Source organism: Eptesicus fuscus, chromosome 1, assembly GCF_027574615.1.
Source record: "Eptesicus fuscus isolate TK198812 chromosome 1, DD_ASM_mEF_20220401, whole genome shotgun sequence".
NCBI classification, from domain to species: domain Eukaryota; kingdom Metazoa; phylum Chordata; class Mammalia; order Chiroptera; family Vespertilionidae; genus Eptesicus; species Eptesicus fuscus.
In genome coordinates this window covers 89,228,423-89,246,271 of record NC_072473.1, presented here as the reverse complement: position 1 = coordinate 89,246,271, position 17,849 = coordinate 89,228,423, and the positions used below count along the sequence as shown (strand labels likewise).

General features: G+C 34.4%; 1 protein-coding gene across 3 annotated transcripts in view; it reads left to right on the top strand.

The window, feature by feature from the left end:
• The window catches only part of KLHL13 (kelch like family member 13), a 138,712-nt gene that overhangs the window by 74,287 nt on the left and 46,576 nt on the right, over window positions 1–17,849 (top strand). For all 3 annotated transcript variants that reach the window (XM_028133119.2, XM_028133117.2, XM_008156822.3), the window contains one exon: window positions 13,050–13,191. In XM_028133119.2, the coding sequence (XP_027988920.2) occupies window positions 13,078–13,191 (114 nt within the window). In that variant the 5' untranslated portion in view covers window positions 13,050–13,077. The remainder of the gene's footprint in view (window positions 1–13,049; window positions 13,192–17,849) is intronic.

Below are 17,849 nucleotides of genomic sequence, written 5' to 3'. Positions count from 1 at the left end.
TGATCTGGGATGAGTAATTCTTTAAAATAAAATAATACTAAGGAAAGTTGATGTTATTTATCTTTTCATTTGGTGTATATGCTAAATATGAACTCATACAATTCTGTATTAAGGAGCAAAGTTCTCAATTAGTTTTGTTACTATGGTTTATATAAGTTATACAACATGGTATTTGTTAGTAGACAATGTTGATAATTTATTATTATTTATATATCATTTAGTCCTTTGGAAAGTGTTTGTTTCTTTTATTGTGATTTTGTTTTGCAAGCAAGTATCCCACCTGCTCTTTGTTTACCTATCTCCTTGTGAGATACCTGGAACATAGTAGGTCCTCAATAACTGATGAGTTGATGAATGAATTTAGGAAGTGTAGTTTTGATGTCTGTAGCCCTGTGCAAATCACTTCACTTGAGTGTCGAATTTCTTCATTTGATATATGCAGTAATCTAATATGTACCAGTCTTGTTAGAGAGCAAGTTACAACTATCTTTGCTATGATAACAACTAATCCAAAACCCTGATTCTGTTCATTGCTTGCTGATAAATACCACTATGCAGTTACAGACTGAAAGTAGTTTTAGTAAAAACAATTTACCAGTGACCAGAATACTTTAGTCATGGTTCATCAAGTTATAATTTGATAAAGAAAATAAGATTACAATATGTTCCAAGACAGCAACTACTCTTAAAGTTAAGAGTTTTTTTTACTTATTTTTACATGTCTTTTACCATAATGGAGCAAATTGGATAAATTTATGTTTTAAAGCAAATGTGATTGCACTTAAATGATAACATGTTTTGTACGTATGGTTTGAAAAAAGGAATAGACTGACTAGGAAAAAAGGAAATATGACCTAGTGTTTAGGAAAAATAAATTTAAAATTAATAATGAAAAATCATTCGTGTTTACTTATCTTCTGAATTTTTTATATTTAAAAGGGCTTCAACCCAATTGCAAATGTTTAGCATTTATTCCATTTAAATTCAGTAAATTTTCCTTCTATCAAAATATTTAAATAAAATGGTGTTTACATTACTTGGTTAACAATAAAAAAAGGCATAGATGTAAATAAGTATGAAAATGACATATTCTAAAACAAAAAAATGGATAGTTTTATTCTCTAATCATTGAATACTAGTATATATTTATTTTGAGTTATTTGCTGGAATGTGTGATTAGTTAAGGAGGGATAGTCTGAGAAAACTTGAATTCAAGAGTGTGACATTAGGTGTTTGTTTAGCAAGTAGTGAGGAGTCATTGAATTCTTTGAGCAAGGAAGTGACTTTCAGAACTATAAATACAATGACAGTTTGTTAAGAAGATATACTATAAAAATATGTAATTCATATTAATGACAAAATCCAAATGAGAAGTAGTAGATACCAGAAGTTGTAAGGTCAGTGAGAGTGGAGAGGTTGTGAAAGACAGGAGCACAGTAGAGAGTTAGTCAGTAGTACTTTTAACAGTTGATTGGACATGGAACATGGTGAGGAAGCAAGAGTTAGATATGACTGAAGTATTTTGATGATAACGATTTTATTTTATAATCCAAAATATTCTAGCTATGTCTCTCTTGAATGCATGACATCTGGATACATTTGAGATGCCTGAACTTTATTCTGACTGACCAAACTTCCAGAAATGATCAAGAACTATGTCATTGAATTCATTTCCATTGAGAGTACCTTCAAATAAATCAATTTTCTCATTAAAGTGTGATCTGTGAAAAGATTGGATATTGGAGATTTGGATATGACTTATTGCTTCAAGAAACAGCTGTTGTAGGTGGGGTGAGGGTAGTACCATTTAGAGTAGCATTTTAAAACTAGATGGCCAAATGTTTAAAACTTTGATTCTTTGCTATCCTCACATATGTGGTGATGTTTCCCAGTCTCCTTCTCACTTGCACTCTGAGGGTCAGAAATTATAAATTGGTTTTTAATGACTGTGTAGAAGGAAGGAAAGGACTGCTTTTATCTTTCTTGATTAATATACTTTTCTCCTATTTTTCTCAAACAGATCAAGTTAGTACTTCCTTACTTCTTCACAATTCATAGCTTCTTCAAAAACACATACAGTCTGAAAATGATCCAATTACCTTCTACTTAAAATTCCAATTTTTAAAAAGATTTTTATTGATTATTCACAGACAGAGGAAGGGAGAGGGAGTGAGAGAAAAAAACATCGATGTCTGAGCAAAACATTAGTCGGCTGCCTCCTGCACACCCCCCTATGGGGATATAGCCTGCAACCTGGACATGTCCCTGATGGGGAATCAAACCAGCAACCTTTTGGTGCATGGGATGACACTCAACCAATTGAGCCACGCTGGTCAGAGCAAGATTCTCATTTAAATAACCGAGAAGTGTGAATGCTGGATACCTACTATGTCATATTATTTAAATGACTAGAGGCCCAGTGCATGATTGAATCATGCACGTGTAGGGTCCCCTACATGCTTTCGCTTTTCACGGGGGAGCTGGGTGCCTGTCCGATGGTGCACCAGGCCTTTTAGAAGCCTCCAGCTCGGCGGAGGCTTCTGAAAGGCCTGGTGCCGGAGCAGGCAGGCACCCAGCTCCCCCACTTTTGATGGTCCTTGGCCGCTGAGGGGGGCTGCCGCAGACCCCTGGCTACCCTGCCGTTGAGAGGCGCAGCTGGGTGTCTGCAGCAGGCCCCCTCAGCGGCCGCGGATCTGGCCATTGAGAGGCACAGGGGGTGGGAGTCCCGCCCCCTGCGCCTCTCAACAGCAGGGTAGCCCCCCTCAGTGGCAGCGGATCTGTGCCTCTTAATGGCCAGATAGGCCACCCCGAGTCCCGTCCCCCAGCCTCCCGTAGCCCAATCGTGGGCATAGCGGAGTGATGGTAATTTACATGTTACTCTATTATTAGATAGGATATGCTCCACTTCTACCCTTGTTGAGTTCCACACAAGTATACACACATACATACTCTTTAAACCAGAGGCTTCAATGTTCCTAAAAAGAAACACTTTACCCAAGTAGCAAATTCCCCAAAGAATTGTAATTTGCATCTACCCCCTCACAAAAGTCTATCTTTCAGGAAATAATTACCAGTTTTATTAAGAATATTTAACATTTTGGATAAGCAAATATAGTCATAGTACATAAAACATTTGCCCAGGATTCCTTCCTTAGTGTTACTGAACAATGGACAAAGACTCATAAAATTATTTTTGTAGAGCAATTTTTGTTACATTACCAGAGCTGTCTGTAGCTAGATCGTGGAATTGTGTTGTGATATATAGAGAGAGCTGGACATTATAGTGATCTTAGTTAAAATACATTTCTAGTAGTGTAATAAAGTGATGGAGCCTGATGGCATTTTAGGAGAAAAATCAGAACTCATTTATGGGGTTAAAGACTGTATTTATACTCTTAGAATATGATACTTGAATGTGTAGGTAGTGGGTTGTAGGTGACTATAGATTTTTTTCCATCTCCTAACAACCTGAGAACTTAGGATCAGCAATGGTTATGTTTCTTTATGGTAAGCATAGTACAAGAAGAATAACTTAAAGTCTTATAACAAAGGTTAGTATAAAAAAACCTTAATGGTGAGGCAGATAGCTATGTACAAAATGGAAAATAATTTAATATGGGAATTTTTGCTTGAGTTAGACTCTTTGCTTCTATAAGCTCCATAAGTGAGATTAGCTTGATAGAATTATCCTAAGTATGTTTCCCAGACTCATTGGGTTAAGAATCTATCTTCTGGTTTCTCTTTTTTTATCACCTTCTCCTGTCTTAAAAATACTGGTCATCATATTAAAATATTGATTTTATTAAATCATATTAAACATTATATTAAAATATGATTCATTTGATACTGAAATTCTTACCACATTGATTGGATACATTTGAGATACCTGATATGCCTCTAGGTCATTGCAAAATCAAGGTTGAGATTTATCATATTTACTAGAGGCTTTGAAGATATAGAATCAGTGGGGCTCTTAGAGCTGCCTGTTATAATTCTTAAAACATGGAATGCGATTGACTATTACTTTGTAACTTTGAAAGTCTTACTCTATTTTTTCTTGTTTCCTTTTTAAAGAGAAATAAACATTCCCCTAAGACCTGGTCATGAATTATTGACTTTGTGAAGTTGAATATAAGTGGGAAATTTTTCTAAATTTCTAAGACAGAAAAGGATAGGATTTTTACCTCTTGATTAATGATTCTCCTGTCCCCAAAGAGATTTGTTTCAGTGATTTCTTTTTTTTAATTTGTTTAAGGTATTACAAATAGTAGTACATATTGTTTAAAGTATTACAAATAGTAGTACATATTGTTTAAGGTATTACAAATAGCAGTACATATGTCTCTTTTTTCCCCCACTGACCTCCCCCCGGTCTCCCCTACCCCTCAGCACTTGCCCTCATCCCTCCTCCCCCAGTGTCTTGAGTCTGTTGGTTGTGCTTATATGCAGGCATACAAGTCCTTCAGTTGATCTCTTACCCACCCCAACCCTCCCCTACCTTCCCTCTGTAGTTTGACAGTCTGTTCGATGCTTCTTTGCCTCTGTCTATTTTTGTTCAGCAGTTTGTAATGTTCTTTATTATCCATAAATGAGTGAGATCATGTGGTATTTATCTTTCACTGACTAGCTTATTTCACTTAGCATAATGCTCTCCAGCTCCATCCATGCTGTTGCAAATGGTAAGAATTCCTTCTTTTTTACAGCAGCATAGTATTCCATTGTGTAGCTGTACCACAGTTTTCTAATCCACTAATCTGCTGATGGGCATTTAGGCTGTTTCCAAATCTTAGCTATTGTAAATTGTGCTGCTATGAACATAGGGGTGCATATATCCTTTTGTCTCAGTGATTTCTAATTGGTTTTGAGTTTATGGAATCTGGCTTTATAATAAACTCAAATTAGATAACTTGGAGGTTTGAATATTTAATGAACTGAAATTTTAGGTAGGTGATACCAGAATTCTTTAACATGCTTTTTCATTGAAATGCACCATAGCGCAATAGTCAAATTTCAAAGTTGGTGAGCTAAGAGTAATAGAAGTAAAATGACACCTTGGTTAACAAATCCTCTGGGAGCAAAATGTTCATTTAAAGAAAGTTGTCCTGGGTGTTGGAGCTCCCATTCCAGTTTCTTCATTTGGGGGTTGAAGAATGTTCCCTGTCTTAGGTATTGTTAAACTTCTCAAAGGGCAAGGCTGGTGCTTGCTGAAGGGTGGATCATCCTTCCAGAGAATTAATATGCAGCCAGAGGAATATACTTATTTCCTCTGTGCACTGGGAAAGGGCCTAGTAACAGTGATAGGAACACAGTCTTTTTTCCCCAAACTACAAGTACATATTACATCTCCCTCCCACCACTACCACTTGCATACTCTCACCATATACAGCTTCTGAAGCAGGCGTCCTCAAACTACGGCCCGTGGGCCACATGCGGGTGTTTTTGCCGTTTTGTTTTTTTACTTCAAAATAAGATATGTGCAGTGTGCATAGGAATTTGTTCATAGTTTTTTTAAACTATAGTCCGGCCCTCCAACTGTCTGAGGGACAGTGAACTGGCCCCCTGTTTAAAAAGTGTGAGGACCCCTGTTCTAAAGGTTAGGGAGCTTTTTTTTAGATTTTTTTATATAGTAGGTGTGAAATCAGAATTTAGAAATTTATTCTTTTGGTTACTCTTTTATTTCTACTTCAGATATCTATCTATCTATCTATCTATCTATCTATCTATCTATCTATCTATTATCTATCTATTTTTCATCAAAATATTATAAGAAATGTGAAGAATAAGAAATAAGATCTAAACCGAGCTTCTAAACAAAAGAATTTTCTGGTCTAGATGAGACTTGATGTACTTTAATTGGTGTATGGATTTTAAAAGATGAAGGAAGACAAAAGTTTTGAAATATGGTAGATAGAGGGAGCAAACATTAATTTTAAAGGCTTTCAGGGACAGGTTTGAGATATTCAGTGCAAATGCTTTATGGTTTGGATAATTAACTTTCATCCTGTTATAGTTATCTAATGGAGTATCATTTGTCATTCCATTTGTTTAGCTCCATTTCCTCATTTGTGTCATAGTGCTATTTCTGTGATTGTGATGGGTGACTTTGGAATTCAGAATCTGTTCTTTTAAATTTTGATATCAGTAATGCAAAGTTCTCCCTAAATTTGACTTGAGTTACATCCTAAGATATGCTATTCCCTTACCCCATAAGCATTGGGAGGAGATTTTTAGCCCTGGTATTGTTTTTATGGAAGTAGTAAAAATGGCTAATTTTAAACTGAATTAATTCAACCAGAAAATGACTTGTCTATAACAGAATGTGTCTCTCTGAGATCCAACTTGTATTTATAAACTAAGCATTAAAATGTCATTTGCTTTATGGTCTCTACTCTGCTATTTTTCATTTTTAGGCTTGTTGTAATGGGAACAATGTGGGCTCTGGAATCAGACTGGAGTTCAAATCATAGTTACCAGACTTATATTGAGGCCTTAAACTCTCTTCAGTTTCCTGTCTTTAAAATGGGATTGTTATGAGGATTAAGTAGTACAGAGAATGTGTCTGGCAAAATGCCTAGCACACAGCAGGTGCTGGGTAAACGATCTTATTCCTGTGTTAAAACTGACATCAGCTATTTATTAATGTGATTTTATTTTAAATGTGTCAGGCATATGCATATAAGGAAGCTTCTTTACTTTGGAAAATCATTTGAACTTTTTTTCTTTTTTTGTGTGTGGGCTCTGGTACTGCTGCAGCAGAAAAGAAAGCCTTGGAAAGATTAGCAGCTATTTTATATCATGTATGCTAAAGACTTCCATTAGTGAATTCAATGCAAGTGGACAATAATATACAGTTGGCTTTCTGTTTCCCCAGGTTTTTCATCCTCGGGTTCAACCAACCATATTTTCAGTCTAAATCCATATTTTTTATTAGAGGTTGGGAATCTGAGATTTGGGGGACTGACAGTATGCATTGTTCTACCCCATTTTATATAAGGGACTTAAGCATCTGTGGATTTTGGTATCTGGGCGGAGGGGATTGTCCTGGAACCAATCCCCTGCAGATACTGAGGGACAACTGTATTTATGTCATTAAAAAATACAAAAACCAAAGCTTTATCTTTCTTAGTTCCTTTCTGGCAAGCACCTTATTAAGGAGATATGTCCTCCACAGTTTCTTAAACAGCAATTACTTTATGTCATATGAAGAGAACTTGCTGTGATATTTATAATTTCCTTGTGCACTGATACTGTAAATGACATTTTAGTTAGGACATATCTTTCAGTATTTTAAGTTTTAACTTTTTTTGTGTCTTTCTTTCAATGAAAACACCAACTTGTTTTATACATATTAATTTCATGAGTTGGAAATTTCCTTTCGGATTTTTAAAATCTTTCCCTATTTTTTTCTTAATGGGAAGTTATTGAGAGAGAGGGAGAATATAATTCAGTTTTTGTTTTAGAGGCGTGTAAAGGAGAGTTCAGATTCTAAATGTTGTGATGTAGGAAGGTTATTAATACCTTTAGAATTCAATATAGTATGCATAATTTAAATCTATACAAAAACCAATGCAAAGTTATTTCTACCATCTTAAGTTTTTAAGTTATTTCTCAAGAATGGAAAGAAATACCTTGACAGATTTAGCACTCAAATTCAAATGAGTATGAGAACAGGTGGTTAAATTTCTCCTCCTCCTGCCATGCAACTTTATCATAAGAAATGTTTCATTTCGCAAATGCTGCTGCTAGCAGACACTTCTCTGTTTCAGAGCAGAAAACCAAATGGAGGGGGAGTACTTCTTTGAAGAAAACCTTTTTCTTGATTTTCTTTTTAAATTGTGAGTGTGAGAAATATGTACTTTGTTTTTCAGGGGGAAGGGTGGTGGAAAGCATGAGTCAGGGCCTTGATTTGTTATACACCATTTGTTGTATACCATTCATGGCTTTTATTTTTAATTTTATTGTTTGTTTTGTTTTGTTAGTGTTGCTGTTCTTGTATACCAACGCACTGGCACTGACTTTCACTTATGATAACATTGCTACTCTGGGCAATAACAATATTTGTATAATACTTTTGATACTAACTCATACTCCTATTCTTTTGTTACAGTGGAATTATGTTATTAGAATGCATTGTTAGGTTTAACTACATTGTAATGTAATGGTTGCAAGCAAAAATACCTGCTATGAAACTAATTGTGAACTAACTAGAGAAAAGTTAAAGGTGTTGTTCAAATATTTTTACCTTCTTAGCTTTTCTCTGATTCATTTATTTTCCCCTTCAGAAATTAACATAAACACAGGAAAGTCAAGAAAACAACTTGACAACTACTTTGATAGGCTTAATCTGTATTTTTTTCTGAGTGTATACAGCTCCTACTAGCATATTTTATTCACAGCACTGTTAATGTGCTGCTCTTCATTGGGTGTAAGAGTTAGCATACTAGAGCATGCATACACATATAACTTCTCTATCATGAAAAGGCAAGTGTTACATGTGTTTTCATGCTATTAATTTTAAAAAGCACTAAAATGTCTTCTTTTCATTGATAATGAAATGTGACCTCACTTGCTTTTCTGTATAGCATTAAACTGGTGCTTGAAATTATAGAAATCAAGAATTTGAAGTGCACAGTTTATGACTTATGAAGTTGATACCTTATTTTTTAAACAGAAAAGTACTCATTTCAGTGGATTTTACAGTATTTTTTTTTTTTGGGTATGTAGATTGATGACTATTGGATTTGAGGCTTTGAGGCCAAATGATAAAATTGTATGATACTCTTCCCTTCCCCAAATAGCATGCCACCAAACACGATTGCTGTAGTGAATTCTAGGTGTTTACAATTCTTTATAGAATGCCTGCTAAACTATTACCTTTACAGAACTATTCATTGTAGAAAACATATTTGAACCAGGTTGACAGAGAACTTTTTCTGCAGCCCACCTACCAGATTGTACACATAATACACAATCCTATATTGTCATGGTGTTCAGTATAAAAGGAAAATGATTGTACATTTGATGGTTTTGAAATTTCCATTAAAAAATCCATTTGGGTGAGCAGAACCATACAGACAGCATGGGCTTAATACATGTTTGTACTAGCAATGTTGAGAGTATATCTTCCACTCTTATTTTTTTGATAACTATACATATTCACAGATGGAATCTTTGCTTTAATTTGCATATTCTGGAATACTAATGAGGTTGAACATTTTTCTGTTAACCATTTGTACTTTTATCTTTATGAATTTTCTGCTCATATCATTTACACGTTTCCCTTGGGAGTAAATTTTAAAATATGGAAGTTTTTGGGTAAGCTTATTAGCATCACCCTATTAACATATGTCAATTGCTTAGACTTTCTATTTCTTTTGTCTTCAAATAGCAGTACAAAGAAATGCCATAGTGTGTGTATGCTCAGTTTGACCACCTTTGCAATACTTTCAGTAAAATGGTCAGACAGTGTTCTTTGAAAAAGTAATTGTTCTCTTTGAGCAAGCCCATTTCACTTATTCATGTATACTTTGTGAAAGATTGCTTTTGCACTCTGTGGTTGGTCATTATTTAGAAAATAAAATGTGTTCAGTCTTGGTGTGGTGGGTGGGTGTGACCTGGTGGCAATATACAGATGTTGTAGGAAAAAGATTTGATTTTTAGAAAGAAAATTGATGAACACAATCTCTCCTGTGATTAATTTTATAGTGTTCATGGAATTATTTGGGCAGGATTTGCTTGATTCTAAATTAGCATGTAAAAGTGAATCCAAATAACAATTGTTTTAAACAGAATTAAATTATTATTCTTATATGAGTTTATATAGAACAAAAGCTTTCCTGCATAATTCTTATAAACTTCAAAGCCATTATCTACTTATCTACTGTAAACACTTGACTTTTCAAGTTGATGAGCCATTAATTAATAATGTGAAAGCCAGCCATATTGTCTTGCCAAGAAAGAACAGAGGTATTTTATTGTTAGGTAGTCTTGGTCTTGGAATAGTTGCAATTAATAATCTTACTGTATTTCTTACTGCCAGCATTACCTCCTAGATTCAACTCTCGGCTGGGAAGTTATTTAGAACATGAAATTGCTTTAGAAAATTTTTCCTGAACATCTTAACCCCCTCTGTATTAGGGTTTCTCAACCTTGGCATATTTGATATTTTTGATGTGGAGTTGTTTATCAGCATCCCATTAGACACAACCCCTCCCCCTTGCACCAATGAAAAATGTCTCTAGACATTGCCAAACATGGGGGAGGGGAGGCAAACACCCTTTTGGTCCACTTTCCCCTATTGAGAACCATTGGTCTTTATATTGCTTTTAACCATATGCCTTGAAAAAATGATTTAAAAATGTTATTTGTTTTTGTAATTACTCAGGTAATAATTCCTCTAATGATAGATTGATAGAATTGTGACCTGGGGGGTGTAGAGAGATTTCACATCCTTGCAGTGTTGAAGACCAGTGCTCTTCACACCCAGTAACCTTAATGAAAAAGAGAAGAGAATATTGAATCTGCTAAGAAGGTTGACATGGCATGTACTGATGCAGAAATAATATGGAGTATTCTGAATGTTAAAAAGTCAAACGATGTTGATAAAAAGTCATGAAGAAGATGATTTATTGAAGGCTTCTTCAGCTTTTGAAGTAATTAACTAGAAAGCTAGTGATATTATCTTGCCAAGAAAGGGCTGCATCTTTATATTCTGCTTTTCAGTTTTAAGAGCAAGAAATAAATGGCAAGTAAACAATTGTTTTCTGTAGTTTATTTTTTAAAGCAATTTTCAGAATATATCATAGGGGCAATGTGGTTTTAGCTATACTTCTGTCCCAGTTATATATGTGGTTTTATAAAAACGATAATTGATTGTCATTTAAAACACTGCAATATAAAGAGATGTCTTTGGAATGATCCACAAAAATTAGATTCTGCATTCATTCAAATGACATATATTAAACCTCTCGTGTGCAGGGTTCTCTGCAGGGAATACAGAAAATAATAAGACATTCTGCTTGAATATCCCATTAAAATAATTCTGGTTGAATGGAAACATTCTGGTTAGGGATACCACTCACCTTCTTTCTATTACCCATTTTCCAGTTGATTATGTAATGTTGAATATCTTTTGCAAAAGCTCTTTAAAAGTGTGTGTGAGTGTGTGTATGGTATATATCCTCTATATACTTTAATTCTTTTAAAGCTGTTTCTGAAACTAGAAGAAAGCTATATTCATTTTCTTTAATGCTTGTTAAATTTTTATTTAAATTATTCTCTTTATTAAATATCCAAGAGAGTTGAATAAAACATGGTACTGTATTATTAATTCATTTTTATTATACTGTGGCTCTAATATCATTAAGAAAAATTGATGTCACCCTCAAGGCCAGAAGTTTTGCTAATTATTGCTGGTTGGTGTCAGAATTTAAAAATCAGGATCTTTATTAAAAGTCCAGTAGAGTCTTAAAACTTTTTTGTTAAAACTGATCAAATTAGATTATAGGTATGATAGGGAAAAAAAGTGAAATCTTTATGATATTGGATAGACTGGAATCAGTAATACAAATAATTCAACATTTAAGTAGTTACGGATAAGTGGGAAAATTACAGAGTTCTAGCACTTGAAAATCCATTCTTCTTTCGTGATTTCTAATGTCAATTTTAGCAATCTACATTATGAATGCACAGACCCATTCAGAGCCATGAGCTCCCTGCTCTTTAGGCAGGTGATTCAGAGACAATTTTGGCAATGTATACCTAAGGAAACACAAGCCAGCCTGGTCTAAGGAATAATGAAAGGTTGTACCATGATGATTGTTTTTAGTGTAACCTACCTGAGGTAACTATGAAATATTTTGATATATTATCTATTGACTACTGTTCTCCAACCTTTTTAAAAATCTTTTTTTATTGCCCCTAAAAATTACTGATATAATATACATGGATATAACTTGTATTTATTATTTTTATTACTCCTTTTTTTAAAAAAAGATAGAAATGCCACTACACTGTAGCTATTTATCTAAATAATCCCCAAATGATGTAAGAGATATTGTTAGAAAACAAAATATTTTAACATGCAAAAATTTTTGTTCCTTTTGGGTTGATTAGAACTATAACTAACAACAGAAGAAGAAATAATGTTGTAATATATCACAGTTAGTCTTTGCCTTTTATTAATGGGGCTGTTTGAGTTTAGAATAAGACTAGACATATTCAAATCCTATCCCAACCACTTAAAAATTTTTGTGACCTTAGGCCAATTATTTTTTAACCCTTTTATAGCTCATTTGTCCTATACTTAATAAAAAGGACAATCAGAGTACCTATTGCAATGGATATTTTTAAAAATATTTTTAAGGATCATGTGTGTAAATTTCTTGGCAAGTGCCTAATGCATAGTGACTATTCAATAAATAAGATATTTTTTTATCTTTCTAAAAGTAGGTATTCCAAATTTATTTTAACTGTGAATAGCATAATTTGATTGTATTGCTACCTACACAGTGAAATAAATACCAAAAGCAATTACTCTGACACTAAAAAAGTGAAACCCTCTGTGATTATAGTTTTGACCAGCTTGTAGGTTGTTTTATTAGGTCTCATTTATTTTTACTGACCTTGGGAAGCTTTTTGCAAAAAAAAAAAATGTTTTTCACCCTGACCGGTTTGGCTCAGTGGATAGAGCGTCGGCCTGCGGATTGAAGGGTCCCAGGTTCGATTCTGGTCAAGGACATGTGCCTTGGTTGGGGGCACATCCCCAGTAGGGTGTGTGCAGGAGGCAGCTGATCAATGTTTCTCTCTCATTGATGTTTTTGACTCTATCCCTCTCCCTTCCTCTCTGTAAAAAATCAATAAAATATATTAAAAAATGTTTTTCTTCTATAATGTTGGAGTGCTATGAGCCTTTTAAAATATATTGAAACAAAATTCAGTATATTCCATAGACAGATGATTAGTACTAAATTATTTCTTGAAATAATATTACTGTGAATTATATGACAACTTTTAATTTGCCTCTCTTTCTGATTTAAACACATTTTTAGATCTCTTGTGGAAGACGAAGACCAACACATGAAATTGTCCCTTGGAAGCAGCGAAATGGGCCTCTCATCCCATTTGCAGTCTTCCAAGGCAGGAGCGACTCGCATCTTTACCAGCAATACCCACAGTTCTGTGGTGTTACAGGTATTCTAAACTGTCCTTTTTCTAGCGTTTAATGGCTTCAGAAAGCACTCGGGGTTTGTGTGGTGTGGGCACGTTTGAGAGTGGGGTTATATGGGAGCTCTCTGTACTTTCTGCTCAAGTTTGCTGTGAATCAAAAACTTCTCTAAAAAATAAGGTTTATCAATTTAAAAAAAGCAAACAAACAACAGAGGAGAAATTTAAGAGGAAAAATGCATACCTTCCTGGTGTTAAAAAAATCCCCAGCATCCATTCTTTGCTGTGTTTGTGTAAAGGAAGTCTTGCTATCATTGCACTTTATTAGAGAATGTTGTATCTGGCAACATTAACTTTCCACTATATTGCAGCCAAAATAAATATCACCAAGTCTCTATACTAAATGTTCTAGTTCTTCATGCACAACTTATTTTACTGTCACCTTTATCATAGTTCTAAAGGTTTTATTTATTTGGTGTCTCAACTCACATTGGCAATGTGAAGACTGCTGGATACAAATACACTGGTAGATGTAAGAAGTAATAACTCACATCAAAGGAGAGGACAGAAAAACAATAGAAAGTCAAAAGAATACATAGAACTGTAATATGGAGGTATTTAGCGTAGGGACTTCGTGAGTCCAAGTACTTCTGACCCTTGTGGATATTCCCTGACCTCTGTGGGCATTGCTGAGTTAGAGAATCATATAATACAGGATATCCATAAATGTCTTCTAGATATAAATTATATTAGTGTTCTCTGCTTAGTAAGATAAGGAAAATAAATCTTTCTAAATGTATTTTTTAAAGAAATAGGTGAATTTCATGTATATAGCTTGTCAAAAACCATTATAATAAATCAATATATAGTATAAAGTATAGTATTAGCATAATATATAGATAACATAGTGAGGAAATAGGCTTATCTTTGCTTTGTGGCCTTGCTGTGTTGTTATTTCTCTGGGCTTCATTTTTCTTAACTCCAAAATATGATTCTTGACTAAGAGATCTTTAAATTCCCTTCTAGTTTCCATCTGTGTGATTCATTGAAATCACATTTTCCCAATGTTTCCGTTTCTAATGGGAGCTGGGTTTTAGAGTTCATTCTTCTGTGGGTATCATAAACAGAAATGTGAGGTTCAGGAAGGAAACAATTTCTATCTCCTGGCATGTTAAGTTTATGTAAATGGTTTAATTGTTGGTTTTGGAAGGCTATGGATGGAGAGAATAATGGGTCAAGCAGATAGGAGAAGCATGAGAGGAAAGAATTTTTGTTATATTAAAGTACTTTCTCTAAAGAAAATACAAAGAGACTCATGTACCGCTCCACTATACTTCTGCCCCATCCATGACCATAGTCATGTGTAGATGCCAATTTTTGTGGTTCTGATAATTTTTAAAATGTATTTTAAACCAAATAATAAAAGCCACTGCAGTGCAATGACACAGATTTAAAGCAGTGGTTCTCAAATTTTAGTGCATATCAGAATCACTAAGAGCATGGCTGTTCAAACAGTGTGAACTGGTCCCCACCCCGTTTTTTGAATAAAAAATGGGGGTGGGGTCCAGAAATGTGCATTTCTAGTAAGTTCCCAGGTGATACTGAAGGTCTGAGAAACATAATTTTAGAACCACTGTTCTAGAGGCTAAGTCTGCCTTTCATCAAGACAGATGACATCTCCCTTTCTGAAACCCTCATATAATATGGAGATAAGTTAAAGTTATAATGGGGAAACAATGGAAGTACTTTAATTATCCATCCATAGGAAAATGGCTACCTAAATTATGTTCTATTAACTATGTAATAATGTGCAGTCACTGAAAAAAATCGAGACAGATCTGTATGTATTGAATGGATAGATTATATAAAATGAAAAAAGTAAGAGGACAGATGTGGTATATTCATACAATGGGATATTATTCAGCTGTATAAAGGAATGAAGTACTGACACATGCTACACATGTGGATGAACCTTAAAAACATTATGCTACATGAAAAAAGTTAGTAACAAAATACCACATATTATATGATTCCATTTATATGAAATGTCCAGAATAGGGAAACCAATAGAGGTAGAAAGTGGGCTACTGGTTGCTTAGGGCTGGAGAAAATGCGAGGACACAAGGTTGATAGCTTAAGGGTTAGGGTTTCTTTCTGAGGTGATGAAAATATCCTACAATTTATTGTGAAGATGGTTGCACATATTATTTGTGAATATACTAAAAAACACTGAATTGTACACTTTTAATGGGTAAATGGTATGGTATGTTAGCTACACCTCAATAAAGCTATTAAAATAGTAGTAGGTCAATATATATTGTACAATTCCATCTATTTGTAGAAAAATATATGATATGCATACATATACATGAATGTAAGCAGGAGAACCTGGTGAAGGATGTCTTGCACTTTGTGTTCTGTATAACCCTTCACTGTTTAATTTGTTTTAAATGGAAATATTTTTGCACATTACCTTTGTAATTTAAAAAATATATAATGGTCGACAAAACAAGTGTAGCTGTGTCTTAGAACCCTTAGTTCTGTCAAGTTTTAGCTCAGCCTTTGTTGGTCCAGGCTGATTGTAGGCACAGTGATGTGAAAATAACCTGAGAGTTTGTATTAAGTAAAGATAATCTTTTCTAAACTGATTTTTTAATGTATTAATATTTTCTGTGGTGGCATAGAGCTACCAATTTATATTGCTTTTGTATACTCTTTAAAAGTCTATTAAAATTATGTTCTCACAAATGGAGATTGTTAAGTACAAGCAGTAACAGGGACCTTTTTTTGGTATCTAATCTTAGGTGTGTGGTTGTCAAGGGAACAAGCTAGAGAAGTGTATAATGTGTAAATGCTATCATTGTTTTAAAATTAACAATCACACAAACTCCAGCTTCAAAAGCATTGAAAGTACCTGTCAGGGGAACAGATCCAGGGGGAAAGGCTGTTTTAAGAAGTTTCATTCTGAAGAATTACCCACTGCATAACTGTAGTTGGAAGGATGAAAGGACGTGTATTTAGGCCATAAGTGGAATCCTAGTTTTACCACTTACCAGATAGTTAAGTGACTTTGGGAAAGTTATTTATCTTCTTTAGGCCAGCGTCCTTATCTGTAATATGGGTAAGAGATATGAGGATTAAATGTGACAATTTATGGGAAAGTAAGGTGCATGATTTATTTTCCTTCCATTTGAGCCAAACAGGGAAGGTGTCAGAGAAAATGTAGCTGATCAGAAGTGATGGGTTTGCCAAATAAAGTGTCCATCTGGTGGGCCTGATCTGCTCTAACAGATTAGTCGTCTCCATTAAGTAGGCTTTAGCAAACTAAGCTGTCAAAGAAAGTGCCTGGAAAGGATTTTGATACCTAATAAGCTTGGACCTTGAATAAATCTCAGGAGAATCCAGGATGGAATTAACAGTGCAAAAGACTTACTCAAGTAAGGAAGATTAAGTAAGGTTTGCTTAAGTAGTAACTGGTAAAAAACAAGGATTATTTCATTTTCCTCACTCCTTTCCTGCTACTCCAGCTGTGGGTATTATGGACAACTTCCCTCCTTTGACTTCATTCTGTTACCCAGGTTGTCATCATCTTACTAGTACTTTTACTACCCCATCCTATGGTAGTTACTTCATTGACTCAAACCCTTCCTAGCACCTTCATTACTTAAAAGTAACAACTTTATGAGAGAATATAGATATATAGCATGTATTCACCCATTTAAAGTGTACAATTCAATGGTTTTTACTTATTTATTTGTATCATACATATATTTAAATATCTTTGATTTTTTTTTAAAGAGAGAGGGAGGGAGAGAGAGAGAGAAACATCTGTATGTACCTGATAGGGGATGAAACCTGCAACCTGGGCATGTTCCTTGACCAAGAATCGAACTGGCAACATTTTGGTGCATGGGTTGATACTAAACCAATCACACTGGTCAGGGCCAATTCAATGGTTTTTAATATATTCATAGTGTTTTTCAGATATCACCATAATCCATTGTAGAACATTATCATCCCCTCAAAAACAAACCTGTATCCATTAACAATCACTCCTCACTTATCCCCAAACCCCTTCTTCAACCCTAAGCAACCATTAATCTACTCTCTGTCTCTATAGATTTGCTTATTCTGAGCATTTCATATAAATGGAATTATACACTATGTGGTCTTTTGTGACTGATTTCTTCTACTCAGCATAATGCTTTCAATGTTCATCCACATTGTAGCATGCATCAATACTTGTGTACTTTTTATGGCTGAATAATATTATATTGTATGGATATACCACATTTAAAAATCCATTTATCCATTGATGGACATTTGGGATATTTCAACCTTTTGGCTATTATCAATAATGCTACTATGAACATACATGTACAAGTGTCTGTGTGGACATGTTTTCAGTGATCTTTTATGTACACCTAGGAATGGAATTGGTGGTTCATATAGTTATTCTATGCCTATTTTTTTTTTTTAAAAAAAGGAACTTCCAGAGTGTTTTCCAAAGTGACTATACCATTTCACATTTCCTTGGGCAGTGTATGGGGTTTCCAACTTTTCCATTTTCTTGCCAACACTTATTATTTCTTCTTTATTATAGCCATACTAGTATGTGCTAAATAGTATCTTGTGGTTTTGATTTGTATTTCCCTCATCCTAATGATGTTAAGCATCTTTTCATT